The sequence below is a fragment of the Ascidia mentula genome, chromosome 7, assembly GCF_947561715.1.
Source record: "Ascidia mentula chromosome 7, kaAscMent1.1, whole genome shotgun sequence".
NCBI lineage: Eukaryota > Metazoa > Chordata > Ascidiacea > Phlebobranchia > Ascidiidae > Ascidia > Ascidia mentula.
The window spans coordinates 8,232,436-8,260,006 of NC_138572.1; the positions used below are offsets into that span (position 1 = coordinate 8,232,436).

Sequence of the window (27,571 nt, forward strand, 5' to 3'; positions counted from 1 at the left end):
TATTATATTTCTGCTATTTTCTGCTATTTCCAAGCTTTTGTCGCTTTTTGTCATTTAATATGAAATGAGTAAGGTCTAACCACAGGAGTTCAAGTTGTCATAATATCGAATGGTATTTTACCCTAGTGCGTAAAAGACTGTAGTACAGATGTGTAATATGGGACCAAAATATTGTTTGGTAAAAGACAATGCCTGTACTGCCAAGCCTGTAAACCTACTGATCTTCATACGAACTGTGATCTCCAAGTAAGGACCTGCGCAGTGGGGCGATCCTACCAATCGTGTGATTGCATTTAACATTGCTGCATTAATTGTCTGATTATAGTGGTTGCCTGACAAAGTCGTGCGTTTGCGCACCAGTGTTTCTTGGCCACAGTATAACTCGTGAAGCCCACGAGCACCTGTAGCTCAGTTGGTAGGGCGTGGGGCCCGGGATCCTGATTTCGTAGATTTTGGTTTGACTATTCCTAAAAAGTGGCCAATCTAGATAGGTTGCAATGCCTGGACTGCGTAGCCTTTCAACCTAGTGATTTTGATACGATAGTTGTGATCGCCAAGTGAGGACCTATGCAGTGGGCGATTCTGCCAATGATGCGATTGCATGAAATATTGTTATTAAAGCGGTTGATGGCTAATTCAGGAAGTTGTGCGGTATAGAAAAAGCGAACAACACGTTTATAAAGCGGTAGCCGCGACACAAGAAAAAGGCAATGTACGCTTCGATGCGCAGGTCGCCACAATACAAGTTGTTGCGACCTATTATGTCAAATATTAATCTCGAATCGGTTCTTAACAATATCAAAAAAATTACGTTACACAGGTTATATGTGACAGAAGCGTCAGCGGAATATACACTGAAAAGTTCTACATCTACTGGTTAAATGAAGCTTTCTCGTCGCATTTAATCGAGTATTTAAATCAAGTTTAAAGAGTATTCAAATCGAGTTTAAAGAGTATTTAAATCGAGTTTAAAGAGTATTTAAATTAAGTGTGAAAGGTATTTGAATCGAGTTTAAATCGGAAACGAAGCTTGTTTCGCTTTTTGTTAATTTTTTTAACTCTTTTAAGAAAGGTGTACGGTCCAATCATAGCAGTTTAAGATGTCATCGGATGATGGATATTACTGGTTCGTAAACATAAATTCACTGATGTGTTACGTTTTAGCAAGATTTGAAGGTCTGTGGTAGGATAAGATGTTGGAACTCTCGTTTAGTGCCATCTTTGTTGACTTTGGTTTCGTGTGTCAGGCTTGGTCCTGTAGCAGGCTAATTATTAACTCCGTAGTGTTTGTATAACGAAGCAATCAGCCTCGGATTTACGTCAGCAGATTTTATTGTGAAAAGTCGATTTCGCTTGTGAAAGTTGCCATAAGCATCGTCAGTTTCTTATTCAAATAGAATTGCTGTCGCAGATAAATAAACATTGCCTAACCGTGGGCTAGATTCCTCTACAGCTATTAAGCAAGTCCACCGTAGAGTTTCTTTGCATTGCACGAAAGTTTCACTGTGGGTCATGTTATCGAATAAGTCCTTAGTACTAATCCTTATCTTGTTGGCGGTGATGGTGATTTTTTTCTCAGGTTTAAACAACAGGTACAAAACTGCACAGAGTATCAGTTATGTTAAGGATTTAAAGGGAAATGTTTTATTTAACATAGAATTTAAACATTTTTGATGATAACTGCAGTGTTTTGTAATCTTAAAGATATAGATCACTAAAGATATAGCATAGTGTGGTAATATAAAATTTAAGCAAGGATGGTTAGATGATGCAATTTTCTTTTTAGATATGTCAACTTTCAATGGAATGCTGGCAAAGCAATATTACCTGGTGAGTAGGGTTATCGAATAATCTGTAATATAAACTACAACCAACGCTAAATTACTCTGTCAAAAATCTACAACAACAAACTACAACAATTGACTCCTAAAACGCAAAATTAAGATTTATTCGTGATCGATCGTTTCAAATTTGAGAAGGATTTAACATATTGTATCTTAATGTGGTTAACCTTTCTTAGGTTGGCTACTCTTTCGTTATAACCATACTTGAATTTAACTGCTGCGCACGATTATACGTGCTAATTGAGCTGCTCCTATCGTTCTGCTTGAGCTGCGCATTACGAACCGTTGTTGAATTCCATGCCTGTTGCATTGTTCGGGCACCGAGAGATACGCCAGCCCGACAGGCAAAGATAGCGCAACCATGTGCTATGACTTACACTTACAGTATAGAATTATATGACGCAGATGACAAAACAGCGAATATGGAAAGGAATTCACCACTGGTGGAACTACATGGTTTGGTGCAGAACAAACTTCGACATTTACAGGTACAACATCCCAAAAGGAGAGATAATATAAACAAAAATCCTCGTTTGCAATTTTAGAATCCTGCAAACTGCACAAAAGCGCGCAAGCTTCTTTGTAAAATACAAGCCGGTAACTGTGGATTAATATGCAATCTTCACCACATCGGAATATGTTTCCTGCTTGCGACTGGAACAAACAGAACATTAGTGTTGAGGACTGAGTTGGCGATGTACCCAGTTAAGTCACTAAACGAGGCGTATTTGCCTCTTAGCGAAACGTGCAACGATTGGTCAGAGGAAGAGTTTAACAACGTTCCCAAAATGGCAGGTATGCAGCAAATCACACAAAAACATCATGTCTTTTAAAATCGCCCAAAATAGGATAAACTGATGGAATATTAATTACAAGACATACGATTTTCTTCAATGAAAACGATATTTACTAACTGCACTTTTGTGTGAAACTTCGAAACAGCATTTCTGCGATAATTTTTTGTGTCAAACACGTATTCACAGAACAAATTTGTCTTGTGAAACGAAGATTTCTATATTGTTAAATAGAAGCAAAAATGTTTCAGCAAGTTTCTCAATCTATAAATTTTGTAGGGGACAAACTTACGGAGACAACAAGCGATCGACGTGTCGTGAAAATTACTGTCAAAAACCAATTCCGGCCATTTACTCCATTCGCACCCAACACGTACCCAGAAACTCTCAAGGAAACTCTATCTCCTCTTTGTGACGAGCCCCAAATATGGTGGGTTGGTCAGTTGATGGAATTCATCACCAGACCTCAACCAGCACTCACCAAACGACTCGAAACAGCTAAGAGAGAGGTCGCCTTCGTGCATCCAATTGTCGGGTAAAGTGAGATGCTATTGTCACGGAATTATTTCCTACTTCGGCCCGGACCCTGCAATAACGGCTCATCACTAAAGCCAAAGTCTCTCTCGCTGGTTCGCTAATTGGGCTTCTCTTTAATAAACAGCTAAAACGACAGTGAATCGTGAATATCTCAGTAAAAGCCAATACAACCATCAATACTCGTTTTGCGACACTCCCAACCCGTACAGCACGACGCCCCTCTCAAAACTAACCGGGTCGTACCAAAAGCACTGCTTTGTCCCGGCCAATCAACCAATCAACGTACACGTAAATCAATGGGGCGTTACGGGACGACGTGGCAAACATAGAAAAACGACAATTTGTGAAAATAATGTGCGAGAAAAGTTAGAAACATAAACAAAAGTGCGATGGGATGTGCGTATATAAGTAACAAGAGTGATTTAAATAAACAACACAAGTGAACAAAGAAAGCATAAAGAAAAGAATTAGTGTCTGTGTGTCGTGTGTCGTTGTCGTTTTCGCTACACTATTTTCGGCCTAAAAATGTTCTTGGAAAGTATGGTTAAGGCACTTGGACGAGGTAATGCGGTTTGAGCGCTGATATGTTATGCAAAATGTTATAAAACAAAAATGTCATGCAACGCATGAGAGTTTTCTTTGATATTTACTTTGAAAACAAATAACATTGGGCAAAACTACAGAGTTCACGTCAGAAGGACAGACAAGTTGGCCGAAGAATCCGATTTTTATTCTCTTCACGATTACATGGTTCATGTGGAGAAGTGGTTTGACAACTACAGAAACGTCACAAAGAGTAACGTCACTGGAAGAGTTTTCCTGGCAACCGATGACGTCAGGGTGTACAAAGAGGCGGCAGAAGAGTAAACAAACACATTTTTACATTAACCCCAGATTTACGATTCTGTTCTGATTTTGCAGATTTCCCAATTACGTTTTTGTGTCCTTCGCAAACAAATCGCATTTTGCACAAAGAGGAACATCAGAAGGATTTTGGGGGATCGTTGAGGACGTTGCTTTGCTCAGTGAGTGCGACTACGTCGTATGCACCTTCAGTTCAAACGTAAGTAACGCCACATAATAATTCCGTGGAGCTTACGTGGCAAGACGGGAGATGGGTTTAATTTGGCACGATTTGATATTCAATTTCGTCTTGCAGGGGTTTTATTTGATATAGATTTGTTCATGTATTGTAGTGCAAAAACATTTGACCACATTCGCAAACTTTAACTGAAAATAACAGTCCGAAATGTTTTGATATGCAAGTCAAGTCCATAATGGGTTAGTATAATTTTCATATCCGCACTGGGATTTGAACCCAGGATATCCTGGCCATGAATCCCGATCAGGTTCACTTCCTGGTATATGGGCCGGGCGCCTGACCAATAAATTTCGCCAACGTTTTTTCCGGGTGATTGCCCACCACTGGCACATTGTGGACTTTACTTACACGGATTATTTTAGTTTATTTCTGCCTAATTTTATGGAAGAAAGCCGGACAAGATGTGGTTGCAAAGCAGCAACTTGTCTTTGATCTTGGCATAAAAGTCATCAACACATTTGTTCATATTTCCCAAATTTCCTAAAACACACGCCCAAAAAAACTCAAAAGACAACTAAGGTTTCAGCTTATAGACCTTATTTATTTAAAATACGTTAGTCATGAATTCTAATGCAAAAACATTTGTCCGCGTTTTTCCCGCATGGCTATTTGTGATAATTTCTAACTATTTTCCACGCGTCATAAAATTTGTCCAGCCCTGATGTAGATTTTATATCGCTGGTTTTTAAAGTCAGGCAAATGTTAACCAAGTAATATTTTTGTTCCGCAGATTGGAAGATTTGTTTACGAAAGAATGTTGGCACGAAGAGGTTCGAGTGAAGCAACTGCGATATCTGTCGACGCATTTTGGTCATATCCCGGTCAAAACGGCAAACATGAAACCATACAGGCTTTTAAGCCGAGGAATGGAAAAGAAATACAACTTGAAGTCGGTGATATCATAGTGGACGCGAATTGCAATAAGAATTGCGTTGGGACGAACAACCGGACTAAAAAGACTGGGATTTATCCGATGAAGAATGTAAAGATAATTCCTCTAACAGCAGCTTACGCAGGAGTGTAGAAAACTCCTATCTCATATTTGTACTAAGCATTTCCTAGTCCGTAGGAATTTTTAAACTTATTCTGTGGCTCGGGCGCCTTGACGATGATCTGCCTATATTGTTTTGTTTTTTGACCAGACCGGGATTCGAATCCAGGTTATCCTGATCTCGAATCTTGACGAGGTTCTTCTTCGTTCATTGTCGAGCGCTTAATTGATTTAAAACACCACTAAATGCTCACCACTGCCACCTTTAGCACTTGACCCCATATACAAAAACATTTACGGACAAATAATCTCGAAAAAAAAGAAATACAATTTGCTTTGGTCTAGGCGTGTTCCAGTATTGGTCTGCATAAAAATAAAAGCACACTTGTTTGTATTTCCTAAAAAAACATGATTTCTGAATACTCAAAAGAAAAAAATTCTAGTGTACTTTGTTGCTAATGTTTCTACCAACGTAGTAATTTTATATTATGACGTAGTATGTGTTTACTATGCAGGAATTGACAATGCCGGAGGGGGAAATATATATATTCCTTTTCAGTAAACCAAGCTGATCCTGTTTTCAAAGCAAGTGCGTTTTGTAAAACAAAAACTACGTTTGTGTTTGTAGACACCACGCGTATCAAATCAACAGTTTCATTTTCGCCAGATACATCAAATTTCAGTTCCCAAATTAGGAACTTTAAGGCATTGTTGATAATTCCTTGCGAAAAACCAATCGTACAACGAATGAACCACGCGAGGTTCAACATTGGGGATGCTTTGGTCGACTTTGTGCAAAAAACTGCACAGTTGACAAAAGTCTGTTTTTTTCTCCTGCTCTTGTATGTGAGGCATAATCTTCATCCAACTCAAATACTCTTTATAAGCTGTATCATTTTTGTCCAGATAGTTCAAATAGTCAGCTAAGTCTTTAGGCGAGTCAAAATCAGCAGCGTATATGAATGAGTTAGGAGATGGTGCTACAAGCTCGTAGTCTTTCTTAGGTGGCCCGAGCACCACTGGCACCGTGCCGTGTTTTAAGGCGTTATCCCAAAACTTCTCAGTAATGTAGTCTTTGCAGTTCCATTGATTTTCAAAGGCGAGATAGAACTTGTACTTGTGATTTTCGAAGTCATCTTTGATATTGTTGAAACATCCCCCACCTAGATCCACCTGAAGTCCGTTGTCAATCAGTTCCATGACGAAGCTCTTTCTTTCTCGAGCGTGTGGCATGACGTTGCAGTTTGATACAACCCACAATACTGTTCGGGATTTCTTTTTGATTAGTTTTTCTACAGCATTATCATTTAAAGGCAAGTTTTTGTTTTGTTTCCACAGTGAGAAGGTTGTTCCAAAGGGGGCCCAGATGTCAGAATCCCTTCTGCAAATTATCATTTAACACAACTTTATGTTGGTTTGTGGTTTTAATGGACATTGCGTTGTTTTCATTACTACTGTTTTCATGGCGTTAAACAGATTGAAATGTCAAAAGCTTTTGCATAAAACCATAGAAGCAAGCATTTTTATTTTTATTCCTTTTGTATTGTTTTTTTATGGACACTGGTGATGTTTTTCGAAGCGAAATATATTTTTCTCAAATGTCAAGCTGGCTGGTTTTAGCCTGGGAATAAACCTTTCCGTGATTGTGGCATAGATTATACATAAGGTGGAAATCGTCAAAGCTATTGCAATAGAATGGGTAATGATTCCCCGAATCGATTGAAACGGAAATCTCAAAGCTATAACTTTTTAGGTATTGTACAGTTACCATGGTGAATAATACAGAGTGGGCACAAACCTGTAGCTCATAGTGAGATTGAAAAACCCGTCGTATTCCCTCAAATTCATTTTGCGTAGATGGTAAATGGCAACAGGGCCTTCTCCAGTAAACCAAACATAATGTTGATCCAATCTCCTGCCATATAAATGTTGCTTCAAAATCTCAACTTGAAGGAAAATAACAATTCAATATCTTATTGGGCTTGACACTCTGGACGGTTGGTAACTTGAAACTTTAATAAATGGAAACACAACTGATTCATAATTAACAAAACTAATTAACAGAAAAATTTATCCGGATTAGGCAGAAAATTTATCCCTTATATAATAAGTGCTTCACATACCTATGTTTCGGAGCAATATCAAACGTCGGGTCGTTGAAGTGAAAGATTAGTGCCTTGGTGTTGCCATTGTTTACCTATAAACATTGTCTACAGTTATACGATGCCGACATTATCGTAACGCATTTTGTTTCGGTTGAAGAGGATTGGTAGTAATCAGTTGAAAAATTTTATTACTATCTGATTCCTTTTCAAAGTGACATGTCACACGTAACTTATACAGTATCATAATAGTATGAATATGTTTTGCTTTAAAATTTTATTTAATTGTCACTCGGGTTGCACTAAACACTTTTTCACAGTTTTCAAAAAATTCTTTTTTTCTGGCATGCGTAGCCTATACTACACACGCGACAAAACAACGTTAATGGATGTTTTTAATACAACATCAAATAATAAGAAAAAAACAACACAGATGCCACCATGTGGTTTGTCCATACCTTAATTCTATCAACTGACACTTCACAATTTCCACATTCCTTGGGCAATTGGTCCACAGGTTTATGGGTGCCGAATTGTGGATACATAATAAGGATGGTGAACTACAACAAATAAATAAATTATTTTTATACAATGTAATTTACACGGAAGCTTAAAACAAAGTTACAGACGATTTCCTTCAGTGTGTAGATCATTTGTTTTAATAAATATACTGATACGTACAAAGATAGATCAGTCGGTCAACACCAACTTGCACTGACTGATTCCTGTATTAATTTTGTGACATTTTATTTTGTAATTTACTCGTTAGTTATCAACATGTACAACTGCAGAAGTACTTAATAAAATATATGTGAAGCTGAGTTCAGAAAATATTTTTTTTGCAGACCTACCTTTCTGTTAGGATTGTATTGTTGTATAGGTTGAAGAACATGACTCTGAAATTATAAGAAAATTTGTGCACTCACACCTCTTGTCAAATAATTATTTTTAAACAATGAAAATAAATCTAAACCGCCACACACCAAGAGTAATTTCACGCAAATTTCATGATAGGTATCTAATGTAAGTTTCAATATCCTACATTCTCAAGCTATGCGAACCAGTATAACTTACCGGTTTTCGCATAGTGTAGTAGACACAACTAACTATGCCAAACACAAATATGGTCCACAAACAGTAATTTTTTTTTCTAATCATCTTCAAAAGTAAACAGAAGGGTGTAGTTTTCATAAACCTGTATGTGCGAATCAGCGCACCGTTTCAAAACCTGTTTACAGCACAGCATTGCAACAAGCCTCATAACTTTTTTCATTGCATCGATACTTGGAGTAGAGGCTCATTCTATGCCAAAGGCGACTGTTTTGAAGTCAGGTTTGTTGACTGGCAATGTACATTTGAAAATCTCTCTGTTCAACTGACACTGTGGGCTGGATTGTGTGCAGGGCGCGTGTTGCGATGTAGTGGCAATCCTATCAATTTTAACCCACTTCCTGTATTGTTTTTATTGAGACGCTGAGGATGCTTGTTACAAAAGCGACATATTTGTCGAACATATCAAGACTGACAGATTTTAACCTGAAATTAACGTTTCTGTGATTGTGATATACTGACACATGAGGTGGAAATCGTCAGGGCCATTGGCAACAGAATCATATCCAGAATCAATTACCTAGCATGTTTCAGTTGAACAGAAATATTTTAAAGTGTACATGGTCAGTCAACAAACATGATATGAAAACAGTCGCCATAGGCATAGTTTAATTCAGAAACATAGAGTCAAACACCGGACAGTGCATCCATCAGTCAAACCAGATCAGAGGTTGACAACCATTAGCATGTGATTCATTTACATTGTTTCTGCACTAAATTGAAACAAACTCAGATGGACAAAACCTACGTTGGCAGGGATTGTTTTTTCGTTTCAACGTACCAGAAGCCAAATAATCATGACAAAACGTTTTAGAGAAAACCTGGAGGAACAGCCAAATGCACCACATATGAACCGCAAATGTTTAATTTTGATTTACAACACAATTTCTTTCCTAAGCGAGTTGGCTGTTTCTATGGAGCCATAACAGATTGTCGAAAAGTCACATGTGTCTTTGACTCATAGGTAAAAGCACGTCTGTGCTCTCAGTAGAGAATAGCCTACTTTTTGTTCTGTGGTTCCAATGCGATAAAATCTTCTCTTCACACATAAAAACTAACTTGCTGGTTATTTACATCAAGGCGCAACTGTATTGCTTTACTTCTGAGGTGTCAAGAAACCGCATTTTCTGTATTAACCTAACCTCTGAATGAACCGAATTCGCGCCAGTGTTATCATTGGCAAAATACGACCTTGAATTCAACTCAATTTGTTTCTACGCATTGGTGTTTCATGTAAATACATAAGCTGACCATTTATTCTATTTAAACGACTGTTGTAAGAATACACAGTTTTTGGTTACTTTTTACCTGCCAAGCTCAGTCCAAACTGTACCAGCAACCCTACATTACTAAAAAAGCTATACAAACAAAGGCTTACCACAAATAAGCGAAAGTTTTAGTCGTGCAATGTAGTCACGTATATATAAAAACTGCACGGAAAGATGGCAGGAACTTCCGTTCGTTCTAATCAACAATAGATTGCCAGTTTGATGGCATACCAATGCTAAAAAACAATGGGTAGAAGTTTCTATTTGAATAAGACGTTTTTTAATATCATATATTGTGTTTACTGCAAGAAACTAAAGATCCCCTTTGGGCGAAATATATATTCCTAATCAAAAGTCAGGCTGATCCTGTAGTAAAAAGCTACTGCATGCTGTTTTTAGTGTAAAAAACAATAGTGATTATAAGCGGACTAGATTTTTAGTGAGTCCAAGTAGTGCGAACGTAGTTAGTTAGTTAATTGAACTAAATAGCGAAGGTACACCACAGTGAGGTACGTATTTACATTAAAGTGCGATAACGAAAGTCTGCAGTCGAAGCCGAATGCCAAAAAGCTGTAAGAGTTCTGACGGAAAGCTTATAACTTCGTCTGCACGCTTCGTTTCTTGGATGTTTGGGTTTCGTCAGGAAAATTAAGTCATGAAACGCGCTGTTGCTCACAAGGGAGAAGGAATTTCCGATAAACCTTTCTTTAATAGTAACATGGATGCGTAGCGTATGGTCCTTTGTCACAGGAATTTGCTTTGGTAGTCCCCCCAGGTACTGTTTTTGCTATCCTATAGGATATAAGATCCTCCTGGAGGCTTCTTATATCCTTGCTGTGTTTTGTCCAATGAATGCTGCAATCATTTCACTCCTTTAAATAGTACCTTCATGGGTTACAGGCCACAGAAATAGTTTTGGGGATAATAGCTAACCACTCAGTATGTGTATCAATGCCGATAACTTTCAAAACTCCGGGATTTGATACTGATGAGGCCTGAAACAAGGAAGTTTTTATCAATAGTGTAACTCGTATGACTTAACAACATTTAATATTTTCTTCTTGAAATCCACCTTTTCCCAATGCCACTTGCTATGCGTGACACAGGTGGAAACTTCACATCAAAATTACAATGTGACTTAAATCTCTGGTTTTCTCGAGCGAATCCATCCACTCCTGCGTCAGCACGCTCCTGTTCATATGCCAATTAACAATCTCTCATCTGCATTCCTTCAATTTAGCAAGGGCCCTTAGAAAAGGGGCAAGTTTACAATTACTAGTTTAGAAAATCCTCGTCCAGGTTACATGATATTTATTCACACATAAACAGAACTGAAAATTGTTTACCGCGAACATGAACAGAACTGAAAAAAACAACGGTTTACCGCGAACTAACATGGATGCCAAGTTTTCTTGGGGATAAATATGCAGCACAAATTAATCAGTTTGCCAATTTAGCAAAACTTGAGGCAGAAAATCACAGTTTTTAATAAATCAGAGTTTAAAATATTATTGCATGTGATATAGTTGGAAATCATACAAAAGTAAATATCTTAGTTGGAAAAGAACGTATTTTGTATACTTCTGGCAATTGGGCAACAAATCGCTTATATATACATATATATACAAACCCAAGTCGACATGTAACAGTTGCATGCAACAAGTAATATAGGATCCGCATTAACAAAGTTTCTTGTGCACGAACATAGCTTTCTGGTTTCCTCCAAAATCAAAAACACCACAATCCACGTTTTTCCAATAATCCATCAAAACGAAACGCGCTTGTAACGTTTCACATCCAAAGTGGATTCCCACTGATCTGCTGAACTTGGGTACTGACTAGCCGTGTACTTACTTTTGTCAAGCAGATGAGTAAGTGCGAACTGCTCGGTCAATCCGCACTCTGCATATTGGACAGACTCGTAAGGCTCTCGTGCATTCGATGCAGCAACACAAATGCCCACAAGGAATAAAAACCATGTCAGCTTGAGCGTTAAGACAAACCTACAGAAATAAATTTCAAGGTGTTTATTAACCGTTAGAATATATACTAAGTAGGATTTGAAACAGTGTGGAAGTCGGCCGCAATGCCTGGAGTCCAGTAGCACACGTTGAGTTCAACTGTATGAACCGTGTTCCAATATTGAAAAAATTGTGGCCCTTGCGTCGTCCCAGCACCACCTCGGCAGAAACGTCGTCGAATGGCATGGAAGTATTCATATTTAAGTGGATCTGGTTGAATGCATGTGACATAATACACTAACAAGTATATATTAAACCAGCTTGGTTGACATTTTAATTGACTGTTGAAACTACCCACTCATTACGTGTTGTTTTCTACTGCAAAACGCGTACTTTACCAGGTGGCGCCAGAGTGCCACAATAATTCAAATTTATAGAGCTCCAGACCGTGCACACAGTTTTACCAGTTTTCCATTTTTCCGATAGTATGTAGTCAACGTTTGTGAGACCCTATAGGTCGAAATAGTGTCCACTTTCTGCACCTCTTGTAGGGTTGCAACATGAATATTACAGACAGAAATTACACTTGAAAGATAATGGCAGGGCGAAGTTACAAGTAATTGGGGCAATTTTCTTCCCGCCTGCGTATCCGTCTACTTTGATGCGGGTTTGAAGAATATCTCCATGACAAACACTGTCCAAAATCGAACGTTACGACGTTGGGGACCATTTATGTTTGTAAATTACACGTAATTTTAAATTTTTAAATTTTCCACCCTGTTTGCGCTGTTATGAGAAATATTTGATGCAGTCATTTTATATTCTCTATTTCTTTACAGAGTTGAAGGACATTCGACAATAGGGAATCACTCCATTGAAGCGTTTCGGGAAATTGAAAAAGGAGACGGCGCTTTTTGGGAAAATTATTGCTTTGATCTTAAGCAAATTTTGTTTTAAAGAGTGGACATCGTAAAAGTTTCACCTTCGCAACGAGAGCCATAAAATCCTTTTCCTGACGAAGAATTGGCACAAAACGCAATGTGTCAATTTGGAAGGCTTGTTAAATCGTTCAAATGTGGTCAGATTTCCGTCCCAATACAGTGTTTTTACATTACGTCATACAACCTCTACAATCCTTTATTATACAACCTTTACGGGCGACATTTTACAAAAAAATGTATGTATGTAGGAGGGGTGCTTTAAACCAGTGGTTCCCAACAACCGATGGTGCGCGAACCACAAGTGGTATGCGAAAGGCTTCCAGGTGGTACACAAGAACATTTGACAAATGTGTTTGGCGCAAACAATATAACCTATACATTTAACAGTTGAGTTGAAATTATTTAAAAATTATACGATCACATACGGCCTGTCACTCAAACAATGCGACCAAAACATGGTTTAAAGATGGTACCTCACTCATTTTTGCCATAATTTTTTGGTTCGTGGCAACTGTGCAGGACTTGTTCGCTATAGAATTCAGGTTGGGAACCACTGTGTTAAACAGTCATTACCTTGCAAGTTCGATCATCTTGTAACTGCCTGAGCTGGTCGGCAACTTCCTCCTCTGATTGTAGATTTTCAGCCAATCGGGCATCCTGGAACAAAATACACATTGGTGTTAAATAGCTAACTTCCCTTAGCAGCCAGAGGAGAATGTCACTGTCAAGATTGATGAAAAAACAATGGTGTTCCTTCTCACGTATGAGAAAACCCCGAACCGCCATTGGCGTAGAATTCAACCCCAATTGGAAGCTTGGGAATTTTCCATACGCAAATGTGCGAAACATGAAACCTTATGGAGAAAATTTTCGCCTGTTCTTATTCGTTAACCACAAAATCTTAAGCAAAAGGGGCCAGAGTTCCATGACTGATTTTCTGATTTTCCTGTGTGAGAAAATCCCACAAATTTGATTTTGAATGTCTGCGTCGGGAATGGCCCAAGTGTTATGTTATACAAATTAGTTTATCTGAAGAAAATGGAGGAACACGTCCCAGTAAGCCTGTAAAGTCGTTTTGTGAAGCGTGGGATTAAATTTCAGTGTCCAAGTTTCGTCAACAGTGAACTATTGAACCTGCACATAACTTCCGAAACCGTTTTGAATGCCGATCAAAGTTCAAGGTAACGTTTGATTGGGAGCTGCAGACAGGGTGTACACGCACTGTTTCGACCTGTAAGGTATCACTGGGCTAGCTTTTACACCAGCAAGAACACAAATTATGGGCTTTGTGGTACCTTTTGGTCAACGTCGATCCGTTGGGTGCCCAACTGGGTACCAAACAACAGAGACGAACCACTGTGGAGCGCTTTGCGACCAAACAACTGCTAGTGCTACCGGCCCTTTCTGCAGCTCTCAATGAATTTTATGGCTCTTTTTGCACAACGTTGGATTGTTTTATAACCGAAACCTAACGTTTTTGACATTTCTTGTACACAGGCATTTGTACCCACCAGAGGCCCTCAACTGTGTTTTACATTGTACTCAACGGATAACACAGTGATACCCGATATAAGTGTGTACACAATTACATCATGAATACATTGAGCGCGTAAGTTACAATTCTACAGAAAGCCGTACCACTGAACACCTTGGCGGAGACAATACAATGCGACAGTTATAAGAGTTTTGGATATGAAGCCAAATTATGGGCTATATAGTCAAGCGCCACTGTCTATAGTTACAGCAAAAAGCCACTTAAACTGTCCGTACCACTAAGTTCTCGCGGCATCTCTTTCTGTTAAACTTTAACCATTACCATCGTCAGCAAAAATGGAAAAAATATATTTGTTTGTGAGCAATGCTTTGTCTTCAACGTCACTATACACAGCATAGGGGCAACGTTACAAACACTTTGCCTGGAATGTGCTTCAGGTGAAGCAGACACTTAAGTAGGGCCAACGTGATGGTTTTTGTGCGGAGGGTGCTGAGCCCACTAGGGTTTATGAGTTTAGAGGGGCCATCATATTCACTGTTTGCATTGTAACTGAGGGGTTTCTACCGTAAATTCTTGTTTTGCTTTGGTTCGACTTTGATTAACTGCAACGCCAGCACCCTTCCCTCTGGCATTCACAACACTTTTTCAATTACGCCAACGCAAGGCAACACGCCCTTTAAACACAAAATGGTTTTGCCAAAAATAACGTTTACTGGAAGTGGTTCAGGTGCTATTTGGTTTACAACTTTCACTTACAAGGGTCTGTGACCTTTTATGGGCAAGTGCACTTAACTATACCAGGATCCCGATGGCTTTCACTTCCCGGTAACAGATGTGTGTACACAAGCATATCCATATATGCACATCCGCATATATGAGCAAAAAAGCACGCATTTTTAACCCAAAAACGCGTTGTTCCGCTTCTGCAGAGCTCGCATAACTCCCATTCACAAAGAACCTATTTGGATTAACCCTCGCCCTGCAGCTGCAAATTTGCACGCTCGAGTGATTTTTGTTCAGCGCAGCTTAAATTTTAAATGCAGCAGCGGTTGCATTTTCTCGAACAAAGTTCATTGTTTTGCTGAATCAGCTTTGCAAGAATGTACCGAGTAAGTATTTGCATTCATCTGTGTTCATGTTCACATCGTGCAAAGCGGATGTAACTCACGTCGCAGCTAGCAACCGGAATGTTTAATATCAGCCAGCTCATATAAAGCGCTAGCTGCGTGGTATGTACACAAAGTAAGTGCTGAGGAACCATTTGAAAAGCAGCCATATATCAACATTGCCTAAGCGGAACAGAAAAAGAAATCCAATAATACAAACGAGAAACGACCTTCAAAATGATTTGTTTGGCGAAGCGAATAGGTACGAAGTCCCTAAGGGCTTCGGTGTTGTTGTAACTCCCAATGTCACCCTCACAGCAAAGCAAATGCATTTCTTTGCACGGTGTCAAGATAAAATGCCGTTTCACCATTAGAATTAATATAGAACAAAAACAATGTAGAATTGCAAAGCTGCAGACAGCTAGCACTGTGCTAGCCACTCAACAGCTGCACTGATGAGACCTTACAGGTCGAAACAGTGCGTGTGCACACCCTGTCTGCAGCTTTGCAATATTATGGCTTTTTTTGCACAAATGTAGAATTAATACATGCAACATACAGTAAGCAATATGCACGAGCGCTACCTCGCACGAGCGCTACACAAACCTGCTAAAAAAGGACAGAAATGGTGTTTCAAAAAACTTCATTGCGAAATAATCGTTTGGTTTTAGCGGCAAAACCCTTGTCAAGACTATTCTAGCATCCCAACCATATTTTCCAGTGTCAATTCAGTACTCTTCAAGTCGTGGTTTATTAAAACAAACTTTGCAAGTAGGCAGACATTATCATGAAGCAAGGCACACCCACCTGTGACGTCACAATTGATGACGTATTGGATGCGTTTAGCCGCGCCGGCGAATTTTCGACATCGATGCTTCTCTCTGAGTTATGATTACTCGTGTAGATGTCATCAAAATCACCAACATCAAAACTCTGCTCCCCTGGGCTTGGAGATGGATCTTCCAGAGGGATATGAGGCGTAGGATTGGGAATATTGGTAACAGCATTCATCGAAGAGCTGCTGAAAAACGAAAAAGGGAGTTATTCAAGCGAAGCGAGGCAAGAAAAAAGAAAGGAAACGGTACCAGCAGGGGATTCACCGAAAGGTGACGCGGAGCGCATGATGTTGGTTCCTATGTACTTCTATCACGTAAAGGGCAGTGTATAATGATATTGAACATTCTCTATGAATGTCCCTTTGCACACGCACATAATACATTTATACCTTCAAACCATGGAGATTTCGTTTTGGCATAGAGCTTAGAAAAACAGCCGAAGATATACGGGTTGCATTTTCGTATATGTTGATAGTTCAGTTTTATAAAGGCAGAATCCGATTTTTGGCAAGCTTGAAGCAACCAAGAGTTTTACGTATCCCGTGAATTGTCAACTAAAAACTAAACGATGGAGCGTGACATGGCTGCCCGACAAAACAGGATATTTTGGGTCTAGAATCCGGATACGTAGGCTATTTTTCCTCTATACAGTCAGAAAAGATGAATTTCCTGACTGTAACGGTTTAAAACGCGTTTTGTGTTCGTCCCACGCAGAATGTGCAACCGTTGTGGTTCGCTTGCTAAAAGCTTGATCAAGCACCCTGACATATACGAGCAACATGGTTTTTGTCCTACAACATAAGGGTTAACATTCAAAGGGCGTGTGATGGGTGTGTCCAGCCTTTGTTGTGTTGTGACGTCTTATCAGAGTGTTTTGATAGGGAGTGGACAGGGTGCTCCTACTTTAATCGTTTATTGTACGAAAAAGGCATAGTTAAACGAAAATACGTAAATGTTTGCCTTGCTTTGATACAGATTTCACTCAGGTCCCATGAATTTACGGATCATCGAATTTTAAAGAATAAACACTATGAAGAACTTTAAAAATAAGACATTTCTAAAGAAAAGGTTTGGTCCCCTACAATATCATGTGATCCCCAAAAGTGATCCACATTTTTCATCACAAGGCATTGTGCCAAGTACGAAAACTATAGGGTCAAAATAAAGTTTGACCTTACAGTATTTTTGTTGTTTTTTGTCAAAACTTGCCTTTCTTCAGCTGCTATAACGGCATCAACCCACGACTCAGCAGATGTAAATCCTTGTCCATGTGTTTGCAGTTGGGACTCAGCTACCCTCTTTACAGCATCTTCGGCAAAACCCATTGCTGTAAAAACAAATGGGCAGAATGAAGAAAGTTGGGTGCAAAACGATGGTGAAAAACGGATTTCGGAGCGTTGTAGTATGTAGTACAAAACTGCTGGTTGTGTCGCCCTAATATCAGAGGAATTGAAATACAGATACCATATACGCTGTTCACAAAAGCAAGCAAAAATAAGTTATCTAACGAGTTATCTCTGTGCAATGAACCGTTATTTTTAGGGATAAGATAAGTCTGGCGCCAGACAAATAATACAATAACACTAGGGAATCAGTAACGTCAATCAACTGCTATCTGGTTTTAAAGCAGAAAAATGTCTTTCGGGATTTCGTGTCAAATTTATTAACCTTAGATTCCGTGGGCAAGAAAGTCTGGAAAACACTGCAATATACGATGCAGTCAAAAAAAGATTAATGTACAGTGGTTAACAAATTTAAGGCAAAAAACGACGGATTCTGAACGGAGTATTACCGGTACATAAACTCAAAAAATGTGTTTTTGAGAAATCCACACTAAAACTGCGTGAATTTAAATGAAAGATGGCAATGGCGCTGATCGTCAGTCATTTTTTTGTGAGATATTTTGGATACACGACAAAAGACAGGACATATCCGTCGGTACCACCTAGCAAACAAGTTGATTGTAGTTGTTTGAATGAAATTTCCCGCTTGCTTCTAAGAAACATTTAATTTCAAGTAATGGGGTTCCTTTCTTTTGTGGCAAAGCGCGGAAGACTAATTGAACTAAATACGGGACATAATGGGGTGAGTTGAAAATGGAGCCCAATCTTATTGTACAGCCATTAGGCTTAACTGTCTGTTTCAAGATCAGTTCCACAAGCAACAAGTTAATGGAAATACAACACCGGTAAGTGCACAAATTACCAATTAGTCATGTTTGTCTAGACCTGGAGAAGTGTTTCCCAAACCTTTTTGTTCGCAAGTCTTTTTTTCACTACTGCGTAAACATTAAATTTTTCCTGGGAATTTGGAGCCTCCAGGAAACCGAATGTATGAGTAAATTCGTTGAACATATTTACACTTCTCTCATCTGTGAGTAATTTTCCTCTCCCGTTACTAGCAAAAGTTTAACGTACAGCATGTGCTTGTAAGAACATGGAAGTTCACTTTTGATATAACACGTTTTCCCTCAGGAAGTCTCGCCGAATGGCAGACGAAACGTCGGTTTCAAATAAACACTTCAGAAACTAAGTGCCAGAAGAGCAATACCGATTAACACGTTTTCGTTTAGCCTTTTGTCCAGTGGAACCTTCCAGCCCTTTCATAATGACAGGTGTTTTTTGTCATAATGGGTCAAACCCACTTTTTCATACAAGTCTGCGCAAGCTACGAAAATCGATGACTTTGATCCATTTGACACTGCTACGTCACCGACTTAAGCAGAAGCCCACAGCTTTAACGTAATGCTTTGCTGTCAACCTTGACATATACGAATATGCCTATGACGTCAACAAACAAAACCGCCTTCTGTCAAGGTCTAGAATAGATCTTGGTGACTAAAAGCTTTTTGTTGTTTCAAGAAAAAGGCTGACTTTGTCGTAACCATGGCCATGAAACAATAATTCTCTGTTAAAATTTGAAAAGAACCGTTTTGTATATTGCGCATCCCCAAGATATACCGGTATAACATGTAAGAACTGCGACAAATTCGGTTATTTTATGAAGTCAAACCTAACGTTCGATGCATTTAACTTCTGTAGTAAAGCTACGTCACAGTTGTGTAGGTTGCTGGGTTTTTGGCTAGCCCTATATGCCTGGTTTGCATGAAATATGATCCAGTACTAGTAATCCTGGTTGGTTTACCAGCAAACGATGCCATATTATCCCCAAAAGGAAACTCACAAAGTTTATACTGTACACACAGCTACAAAAACAACCTTTGTTGCACAAATTTGATCATCTAATTTAGGTGAGTATAATACGATTAGGTTTAACCTGCAGACCTAATATTATTGAAAATAAGTCAAGTTTCAAAGAGTAGCGACTCCTCTATGTTCTCCGTATTTTGCGGATAAGGGTTCGAAACGGAAGAACCTGATATTTCGTCGAACCACGAGGTTACGAAACGGTTGAATTAAGGTAATCTATAACTAAGGCCATATGAAGGCTGGTGGTAGCAAGTAGTATGTAACATAACATGGCACAAAAAAGTCACCACCGGGAACCTTCAAAAATTGGTCTTTTAATCAGGTGATCGGATAATATAAAATATTTTGACATGCATCATGACTTTAGTTGCGCTGCGCACCATTGAACTATGGGTAAATTTACCTCATAAACATTGTTTCTTTTCAAACTGTTTTTGTGAAATGACATTCACATTTGGGCGCTGTGACGAACGATAAAAGCAGAAAGTACAAGCAGTTATATGCATTATTTAACTCGAAAGGTCAGAGTTTATGAAGCTTCGTCGACCTTTTTTCCATACGACACAAGTCACACCAAAGAGACGCTAGTCGACAAAACTTTTTTTCCAGTCGACAAAACTTCAACCGCACATAACTCTGCCGTTACTCGTGGGATTTCCATAAGTTTTTGACAAGATGCGTAGATTGACACAACATTTATGAAAATGTAAAATTAATAATTTCAAACGATTTTTGTAACGGATATTAATATGCATTGTCATAAATCAGCAATAACTTTTTTCATAGGCCGACAGGATTGTATGCCGTAAATCAGCTATATGCCAATGCTGACTTAACATAATTCGTTGATGATAGCCCTTATATTTGAGAAAGGGTTCTTTGACGTCAATGGTGGAAAGGTGCCACTTACACAGGACCTTGCGAACGCAAACCGACAAGTTTCAATCAATGAAGCATTGATGACTAGAATAAACATAGCTGCAACAAGCTGAAAAATGCAAAGCAGTCCTGAATTCACCTATTAACAGACTTGAAATTGCTTTGTTATTGACTTCTGGGCGGTTCCTGTTATTGAACGCAACCAAACGCCTCATTGCATCACCTACAAGTTAGCAAAGTTCAACCTTCAAGCTTCGTTACGAGCGGGTGAAACATGATGCCTATGGTTGGTATTGGTTGGTTACACAGAATAAATGTCAGCTTGGTTGACCTGACACAGGGCGTTACCAATCACAGTAATTAAGAAATCCTAACATAAACCTAAAGTAATTCAAAGCACTGTTGTTTGGCATATTCTGGTGTGTCAATGTAGAGTTGGCCCTCTGTAAAGTCTATTTCAGTGGTTCCCAACCTTTTGTGGTTGGTGACCCCCTATATTGATTTAAGCTAACTTGCGACCCCCACCGTTTTTTTCCCAACAGCAATATCAATCAAAGTGCATTTTACAGTATATCATTTATTGGCAATCACTTTGCTCCATAAGACGGCTGACTTGCAACTTCATAGCCAAGTTTGAAATCCGTGGTTGAGTATTTGACAACGCTAAAATCTGAAAACTACCTCCCAAGTCAAATCTCTGACGTTTCAAACCGTCTTCATGACGTTTGAAGAATTCCTAATCTTTTTTTCACGTGTTGGGGGTGCATGGTGTGTAAATGGCGGTTTAATTTAGACGGCTTAATTCAGCACTGCACCACGTTGCACACACACGGAGGCTTTTTAGTGCAAGTGCAGATTATGCGGGTAAATCCAAACTTCAAATATTCTTCAACATATTTACGCTTCTTCTCCATGACCAGAGTTAAAGAAAAACACTGCACCTTGATATCTCACTGCTACTTACAACTGAACGCCCGAAACTGCTTTTTGATACTTTCATTGTTGATGATAATGATTGCTGTGATGTTTCAATGACAATGCCTGTGCACAATGTTAGTGGCACAGGCATTACTAGCGACAGTAGGCCCAACTAGTTGTTTGTAGCCTATGCGTTGTAACAAGTTATGAAAACATCACATATCTGTCGCGACCCACAGATAGCCTTCCTCAAAAGTCTTGGCACATGGTTGCCATGAATGTTCTGTGTGGGCTGTGGACAATGCTAAAAATTTACTCCATACCTTGGAATTTCGATTTTTAATGGATAGGAGTTGGATGAAAACATGTGGCAAGTATTTGCTTAAATAAACTTTCGGGAGAAAAAGTTACTAAATTTTGTATATTTGTATAAGTGTCCACAAGAGTTTTCGAGATCCATTTCATTCACCCAACCTTAATAAAATGTAATATTGCCCGTCAGCACTTGACTGTAATCAATTAAGCTCCAGGCAACTGCATTCCAACAATGGTTGCTGGGAACCTTTTTCAAAATTACCTCATCCTTTTGGGCTCATTCAAGTGTCACATATTAAAGTTCATTCAAGTGTCACATACAAAGTTTTTGGTTACCGAAAAAATTTAAAACAAAATCTTGACCAAGTACTTTTCTCTCAACAAAGCCGGCACATCGAAATAAATAAAAAAACAAAACAGCATTTAGTAACTTAAAAAGAGGTGTTAACTAATTGATCTTCCTAAAATTTAAATTTTTTGCCTTAAACACAATACACCTGTACAATAAATACGAAAATGTGTTTAAAATCACTATGTCTTATCTCACAAAATGAAATAAATTGAAGTTCACCTAGTACTGCAGATGCCAGTTCAGTTTGCATCAATTGTTCCACCATTAAAACTTGTGTTGGAGGATTAGTCGGAACTGGTGGTGAATGAGGCTGCGGCATTTCAACATTAACATTTGGATGTTGTCGCCTGCAAGAAAATCAACAAATTTAAAGTCTTTGTGTATGCTAAACTACACTCAATCAAAAATTCATGAAGCTGCAACTGTGCTCGAAAACTAAAACGGTTTTCCTGCAACCAATACAGGTTATTAGAAAAGTAAATTTTGTTGTATAAGTGAAAAAAATAAAGTCTTTTTTCAAATTTAATAACATACTCCACTGTGTTGGAAGGACTGGCAACACTCTGGTTTCTATTGTTCATTTGTGGTCGTTCAAGGTCAGGATATCGTGAGACCACAGAATGAATGTATTCTGGGCCTCGAACTTGAAGGAGGTACTCGCATTGTGGATACCACTTAGCATGTTGTTCCCATGGATCGTCATTTCTTCTCCAATTCTGTAAACCTCCGTTGCAGTAAAAGCACTTGACGCGATCACGGACACCTGAATGTAAATTAAGAAAATTGTTTTGCATTTAAATTCCAATATAAATTTCTGCCACACCATAATGCAAATAACAAAGACATTTTTATTTGCATTCTTGCTGAAACGTTTTTCAAACACGGCAATGTTAACAACAGTATGGCCCAGTCTCTTTAATCTCAGAATGACATTTTGCTACAAGTAGATTGTATTTGATAGTTTAAGATTCTTGGTTCATGAACATTGTTATGAGAATTATCAACTATCTTACTTATTGAAAGAAGTAACAAAATCTAGCTATTAAAATACTAACCAAGTGTTTATTTTAAAACAAAACTGACTTATCCTGTAAATTTTCAAATTTTTAATGCAACATATAGGGTGAATTTTATTGCTTGCATGTAGAATTAACTGTAAGTTCAAATCTCACCAAGATTTTAATTATTTACAACTCACTACAACTTGAAGGTAAAAGGGGCTTTGATCAAGCTAGGTCATATGAAACTATTATCCTTGGGCCTTCAGGTTGCATACAAAAAATTTTAAGTTTTTTTTTTATTTCATGTATTTAATTTGATGCAAATCTTAATAGTTATTAACCAAGTGAAAAGAATCCTGCTTCAGCCAGCATTGCCGGTGTCGTTCTGGTGTATATCCAATTGACAAACGTTACAGTACGACTGGGCATTGATCGCATGTGTGGGTGGGAAGGTGAATCACAAGGAAACATGCTTCTCAGGTCAATTCTTTCCTGTTCAGTTAGTTCTTGGAAATTTACAGGTGGCCTGTGATTCTAAGAATACAAATGATGTGAAATGTTACCTGCTGTACACGTACACTATCGATCTTTATCAAACCTAAAAAGTTATTATAATTTTCCGAAATTCTATAAACTGGCATGTTGTGTTCAAAAGGTTGCTAACCCCTGGTTTATCATATTAAATGCCCTTGATGAAAACACACTACAGCTAATGAATGCATTCAAAAATCTTGATTTGTTTCACACATACCGGGTTTTCCTCTGGAACATTTCTCGACTCAATACCTTGAGCCATTGCACAATTTGAAAAATGCCTGGAATGCTCGGCCCCTGGATCATCAGACAGTCGCCAATTGCGCAACACCCCGCCACAACTAAAACACTGGGTGCGGTCGAGATTGCCGAGATAAAACCACCCATGTTTAGCCATGCTATGTGGAGTTGGGAGGGAATTTCTCGCCCATGCAGATGTAAAACTTTGAACACGGTCCACTTCCTTGCACAAATCAAGCTGTCGGATCAGTTCCACATGTTCGGGGTTTGGTATATCCGCTAGGTGGCGCATAATGGGGACTGCATTGCCTGGAGGTCGCTCTAAGGGAGTGTTGACTGATGCAGAAGGACTTAATACTCTCGCTGTCTGGTACATTGGGTTTTGCAGAGTAGATATAGGCTGGCTTGGTCTGCATGATATAATTGTTCCCATGTTTAATAAGAGAACTACTCATTAGTATCTCTATTAAATGAAAAATTAAGTCAAATTGTTAGATTGCCCATGATGTGAAATATAAAAGTGTGGTTTAATCCACCTCGCTCCACTCCCTTCTACAGCTTGCTGTGCTACGTTGCCAGTGGAAACATTCAGTCTCTAAAAAATAAGTATACAGTGATTCGTAAAAGTTGATATCATAATGATCAAAGCAGTTAGTTGGTGAATATACTGACTTTATCAAATAGTTAAAACTGTGGGTCAAAATATTAATAACTTCCTACCGGTCCGGATTGTTGATTTGAACCAACCAAAGGCACATTGCCACAATCACTCATGTGTCTTGTAAATTCACATGTTCTCCTAATAAGTAAAGTGATACAGCAGGGGTTAGACGATGGCTTTGCATAGGGAAACTGTATTTTTACTTGTGATTTCTCAGCAAAAAAGGGTCAAGTGAGCGTGATGGATTTTCCACAACATTGTGACAAGCAAAACACTTCACTTTCGCTTCAACACCCAGATAGTAGAAGCCAGCTTTCACAAACTCCATAAAGTTAATCCTACTCGGGTAACTCTCAAAGGTTTTTAAGCGGTAGGTTTCTCTTTTGACATCCTCTGTGTAAATAAGTAAGTTATTGATTGAAGGTATTTACCAACTTCTAAAACAACATTGTAGTTACAAAGTTTATTTTAATGTACATAGTTTAGTGCGGCGACCAAATTGTTCGCCTGTGTATCAAAGCGTACATTGCCTTTTTCTTGTGTCTCAGTTACCGCTTTATATAAGTCTGTTTTGAGTCGCTTGTTCTTTTCTACCGCACAACTTACTGAATAAAGCATCTGCTTTATCAATAAAGCTTTATTGTATCAATTAAATACACCTGAGGGAAGGGCAAACAGAGTTTAACAGTTAATGCATCAGTTAATCTTCAGAGCATTGCAACTACTCTCTTCACAATATATTTTAAACAAAACATAATGAACTTATCCAATTATAAACATTGAACTTTCAAGTGCTCTGCTTACCCTCTTTATACACAAATAAGTATGTGTTCAGCACGACACCGACACAACTGTCACATAACACCGATTTATTTATATACCTGGACTGTGCACTGGAGTGGAACCATCCTCTGGCGTGTTCCCGCCATTTAATTGCTCTGGTTCTTCCCTGGTGATTCCCAAAACATGTACAACTTTCTCACGCAACTTCCCACTTGTATAGAGTAGTCTGCTCAAATAACAGAATAGGTATATAATGTTCACATAGATATTCCCAATAACAATGCACATATCCTTCCAAATTCCGACAGATGTATTTTGTTTATTTTTAGTGTATGAACTATCAGATGTCTGCATACAATTATTCTGCTGTTCTTGCTTTGTGTTTGGAGGCTGCATTGCATTTTGATTAGACTTAGGTGATTCCTTCCCATGATAGTTTCCTGAGATAAAGCAGTTTACTTTTTTCATTGCAACATGCTCAACTATATTAATATCACTGTTTTCCAGGTCTCCGTATAATTTAGTAAAGCAAGATCCTTCATTGTGTAGTGACAAGCTGCTCTGAAACTGTGATTTTAAATCATCATGTAATTTTTCCGCACACCCTATTTCTGTTTCCTCATAAGACTGACCACAAACACCAGCTTTGGCATCTGTTTCTACAATTGTTCCATCCTTGCTTGCAGAATTTTCTAAGTTCAGCAAATAATCAGTTTCTTTTCTAAGACCATGTGAAGCTTTTGGTGCAACACTTTCACAGACATTTACAAAAGGCTCAATCTTTTGCTTGCAGTTTACATCAGACATATGTGGATTTTTATTAATGTGGTCCTGAAAACATGGTCCATTTACCAGGGATTTGTTTTTTTCTTCACAGCATTCATCATACTTTCCATTGCTTTTTGCACTTGCACTGTGGATTCTATTTGGATAAGACTCACAACTGCTAACAAGAGCAATTCCAAGTAAGGCAGTGATACTATTCAGAAGCAACGTGGTGATGGCCTCTTCTAAAAGATAGGCTTTCCCAATCATAAGTGTGACAATTAATGCCATTATCAAATTTCTGTTGAAACGGATGTGATGATGTTGAATTGTGTTTCTTTCCAGCATGTTGAATAGCAGATTCCCAAACTAGATTCTAAATTTAACAATTATGAAACTATTTGAAATAAAAACAGCATTAAACCAGTCCTCCATATGCAAGTTTATTTGTTTAAAGACTAATCTTGCAGAAAAGTTGTTTTGGTAATGATAAGCAAAATTGTCAAACGATAAAATTATGTACGAAACTTCTCCGTCCAACAACTGGTGCCAGGAATATATTTTTACTACAACTTTATGTCTGAAATGGTGTAGACGTCTCAAAACGACGTACTTTTGGCATAAAAGTGGTAAAATTTGCAAACCTCAGCAACGCACGGCAATCTCTTCTGCGGGAAATCAACAAGTGTTCACAGGAGAGGTCAACTTGTAGCACCGATGTTTACAACGATTCAAGATTACCGACGCCAGGGCAGCGAAAACGACAAAATCTTCAGCGAACTATTTAGATTGCAAATTTAAAATATAAACTGCTGATACTAAAACACTTTGCATCCAACACCGTCACTTAACATAGATGACACCTCCAAACCGCTTTACCTTTTCAACATCTATGTCCTCACCACAGCTCAAAACACCTTAAATGATGACGTCACTGCCGAGACCTACTCATATATAGCTGCAATCACGTTACGTGGCGCCAGCGTGTTGCCCATTCATTTAACTGCCTACCGCAGCGCCTTTTTTGTTCGAGCTCATTCTCAAATTGCACTGATGCAGAAAGCAGTCGTGTTCGAAACGTTCGCACATTATGTATACAGCAGCATGCCAGCTTTGGCTTTTTTGTTTAAATTAATGAACACCATTTTTTTCCACCCAAGTATTTGTGTTTTTATTTCTGCACGCAAATGTTGTATTTTACACAAACAATGCGTAAGGTGATGACTGGGTATAAACGCTAATGAGACTGTTGCTCAACCATCATCACGCAATTTCTTGCGATATCTGCTTTGTTTTTGTGAATGGCCGGGGGATTACAATTTTAATTTAATGGCCAGAACAAGTTTCAAAAGAGCAAGCAAAAGTTAAACTTTAAAACCTCCTCTGTTTGTGTTCCTTCAATGCGCCGTGTCAGTCTCTGGTATATACCTATAATACTTGCTTGCGCTGTTTTGATGAGAGACTGACTAGTAAACGACTTCATACGCACGAGCTTTCGCGAGCTTGATCTCGCTTCATCATGTGCAGCACCTATGGCTAAAGACCCGAGATTGACTAGTAAAGGACTTTATTCCCAGGTTTCCCGACGGGAAATAGCCACAGTAATCGTTATTATTAATGTAGATGTGCACATTGGCATTGCCACATCGAATTCCGAAATTCTGACTCAACGTACATGACGTTGGTACCTACGAAGACCCGGTGTAGGTAGACCGATGGCGTAGGCCTATGCGTGACATTCAACCAATAAATTTTGGCCGTCACATTATTTCTGAAGATAAAAATGTTATTAATCCATACATTCAGGCCAAATTATCACTGTCTGCA

At 38.6% G+C, this 27,571-nt stretch overlaps 3 protein-coding genes across 7 annotated transcripts; 1 reads left to right on the forward strand and 2 right to left on the reverse strand.

Annotated features, from left to right (window-relative positions):
- Positions 1 to 2,266: 2,266 nt before the first annotated feature.
- On the forward strand, positions 2,267 to 5,301 carry LOC145909467 (alpha-(1,6)-fucosyltransferase-like). Its single transcript, XM_082996858.1, has 6 exons — positions 2,267 to 2,332; positions 2,390 to 2,639; positions 2,918 to 3,173; positions 3,859 to 4,038; positions 4,097 to 4,238; positions 5,008 to 5,301. Exons 1-6 carry the CDS (start codon positions 2,267 to 2,269, stop codon positions 5,299 to 5,301), a joined length of 1,188 nt encoding a protein of 395 aa, XP_082852984.1.
- A 426-nt stretch (positions 5,302 to 5,727) lies between these two features.
- LOC145908203 (3-galactosyl-N-acetylglucosaminide 4-alpha-L-fucosyltransferase FUT3-like) lies at positions 5,728 to 8,524 on the reverse strand. The gene is made up of 6 exons (XM_082995427.1): positions 8,445 to 8,524; positions 8,222 to 8,266; positions 7,829 to 7,930; positions 7,392 to 7,465; positions 7,067 to 7,183; positions 5,728 to 6,649 (listed from the first exon to the last, which is right to left on the reverse strand). The coding sequence occupies exons 1-6, from the start codon at positions 8,454 to 8,456 to the stop codon at positions 5,941 to 5,943; spliced, it is 1,059 nt and encodes a 352-aa protein (XP_082851553.1). The 5' UTR covers positions 8,457 to 8,524; the 3' UTR covers positions 5,728 to 5,940.
- A 2,518-nt stretch (positions 8,525 to 11,042) lies between these two features.
- LOC145908383 (baculoviral IAP repeat-containing protein 7-like) lies at positions 11,043 to 26,645 on the reverse strand. Of its 5 annotated transcripts, none has more exons than XM_082995650.1 (13): positions 26,389 to 26,645; positions 25,078 to 26,120; positions 24,400 to 24,589; positions 24,256 to 24,334; positions 24,072 to 24,130; positions 23,513 to 23,945; positions 23,103 to 23,295; positions 22,295 to 22,523; positions 21,980 to 22,107; positions 17,297 to 17,414; positions 16,059 to 16,272; positions 13,224 to 13,307; positions 11,043 to 11,751 (listed from the first exon to the last, which is right to left on the reverse strand). In XM_082995650.1, the coding sequence occupies exons 2-13, from the start codon at positions 26,090 to 26,092 to the stop codon at positions 11,608 to 11,610; spliced, it is 2,886 nt and encodes a 961-aa protein (XP_082851776.1). In that variant the 5' UTR covers positions 26,093 to 26,120; positions 26,389 to 26,645; the 3' UTR covers positions 11,043 to 11,607. The 5 variants fall into 5 exon arrangements, with proteins under 5 accessions (XP_082851776.1, XP_082851780.1, XP_082851779.1 ...); XM_082995654.1 differs by having other exon boundaries at positions 25,078 to 25,205; positions 26,389 to 26,644; XM_082995653.1 differs by lacking the exon at positions 26,389 to 26,645 and having other exon boundaries at positions 25,078 to 25,205; positions 25,832 to 26,357.
- Between the last annotated feature and the right edge of the window lie 926 nt (positions 26,646 to 27,571).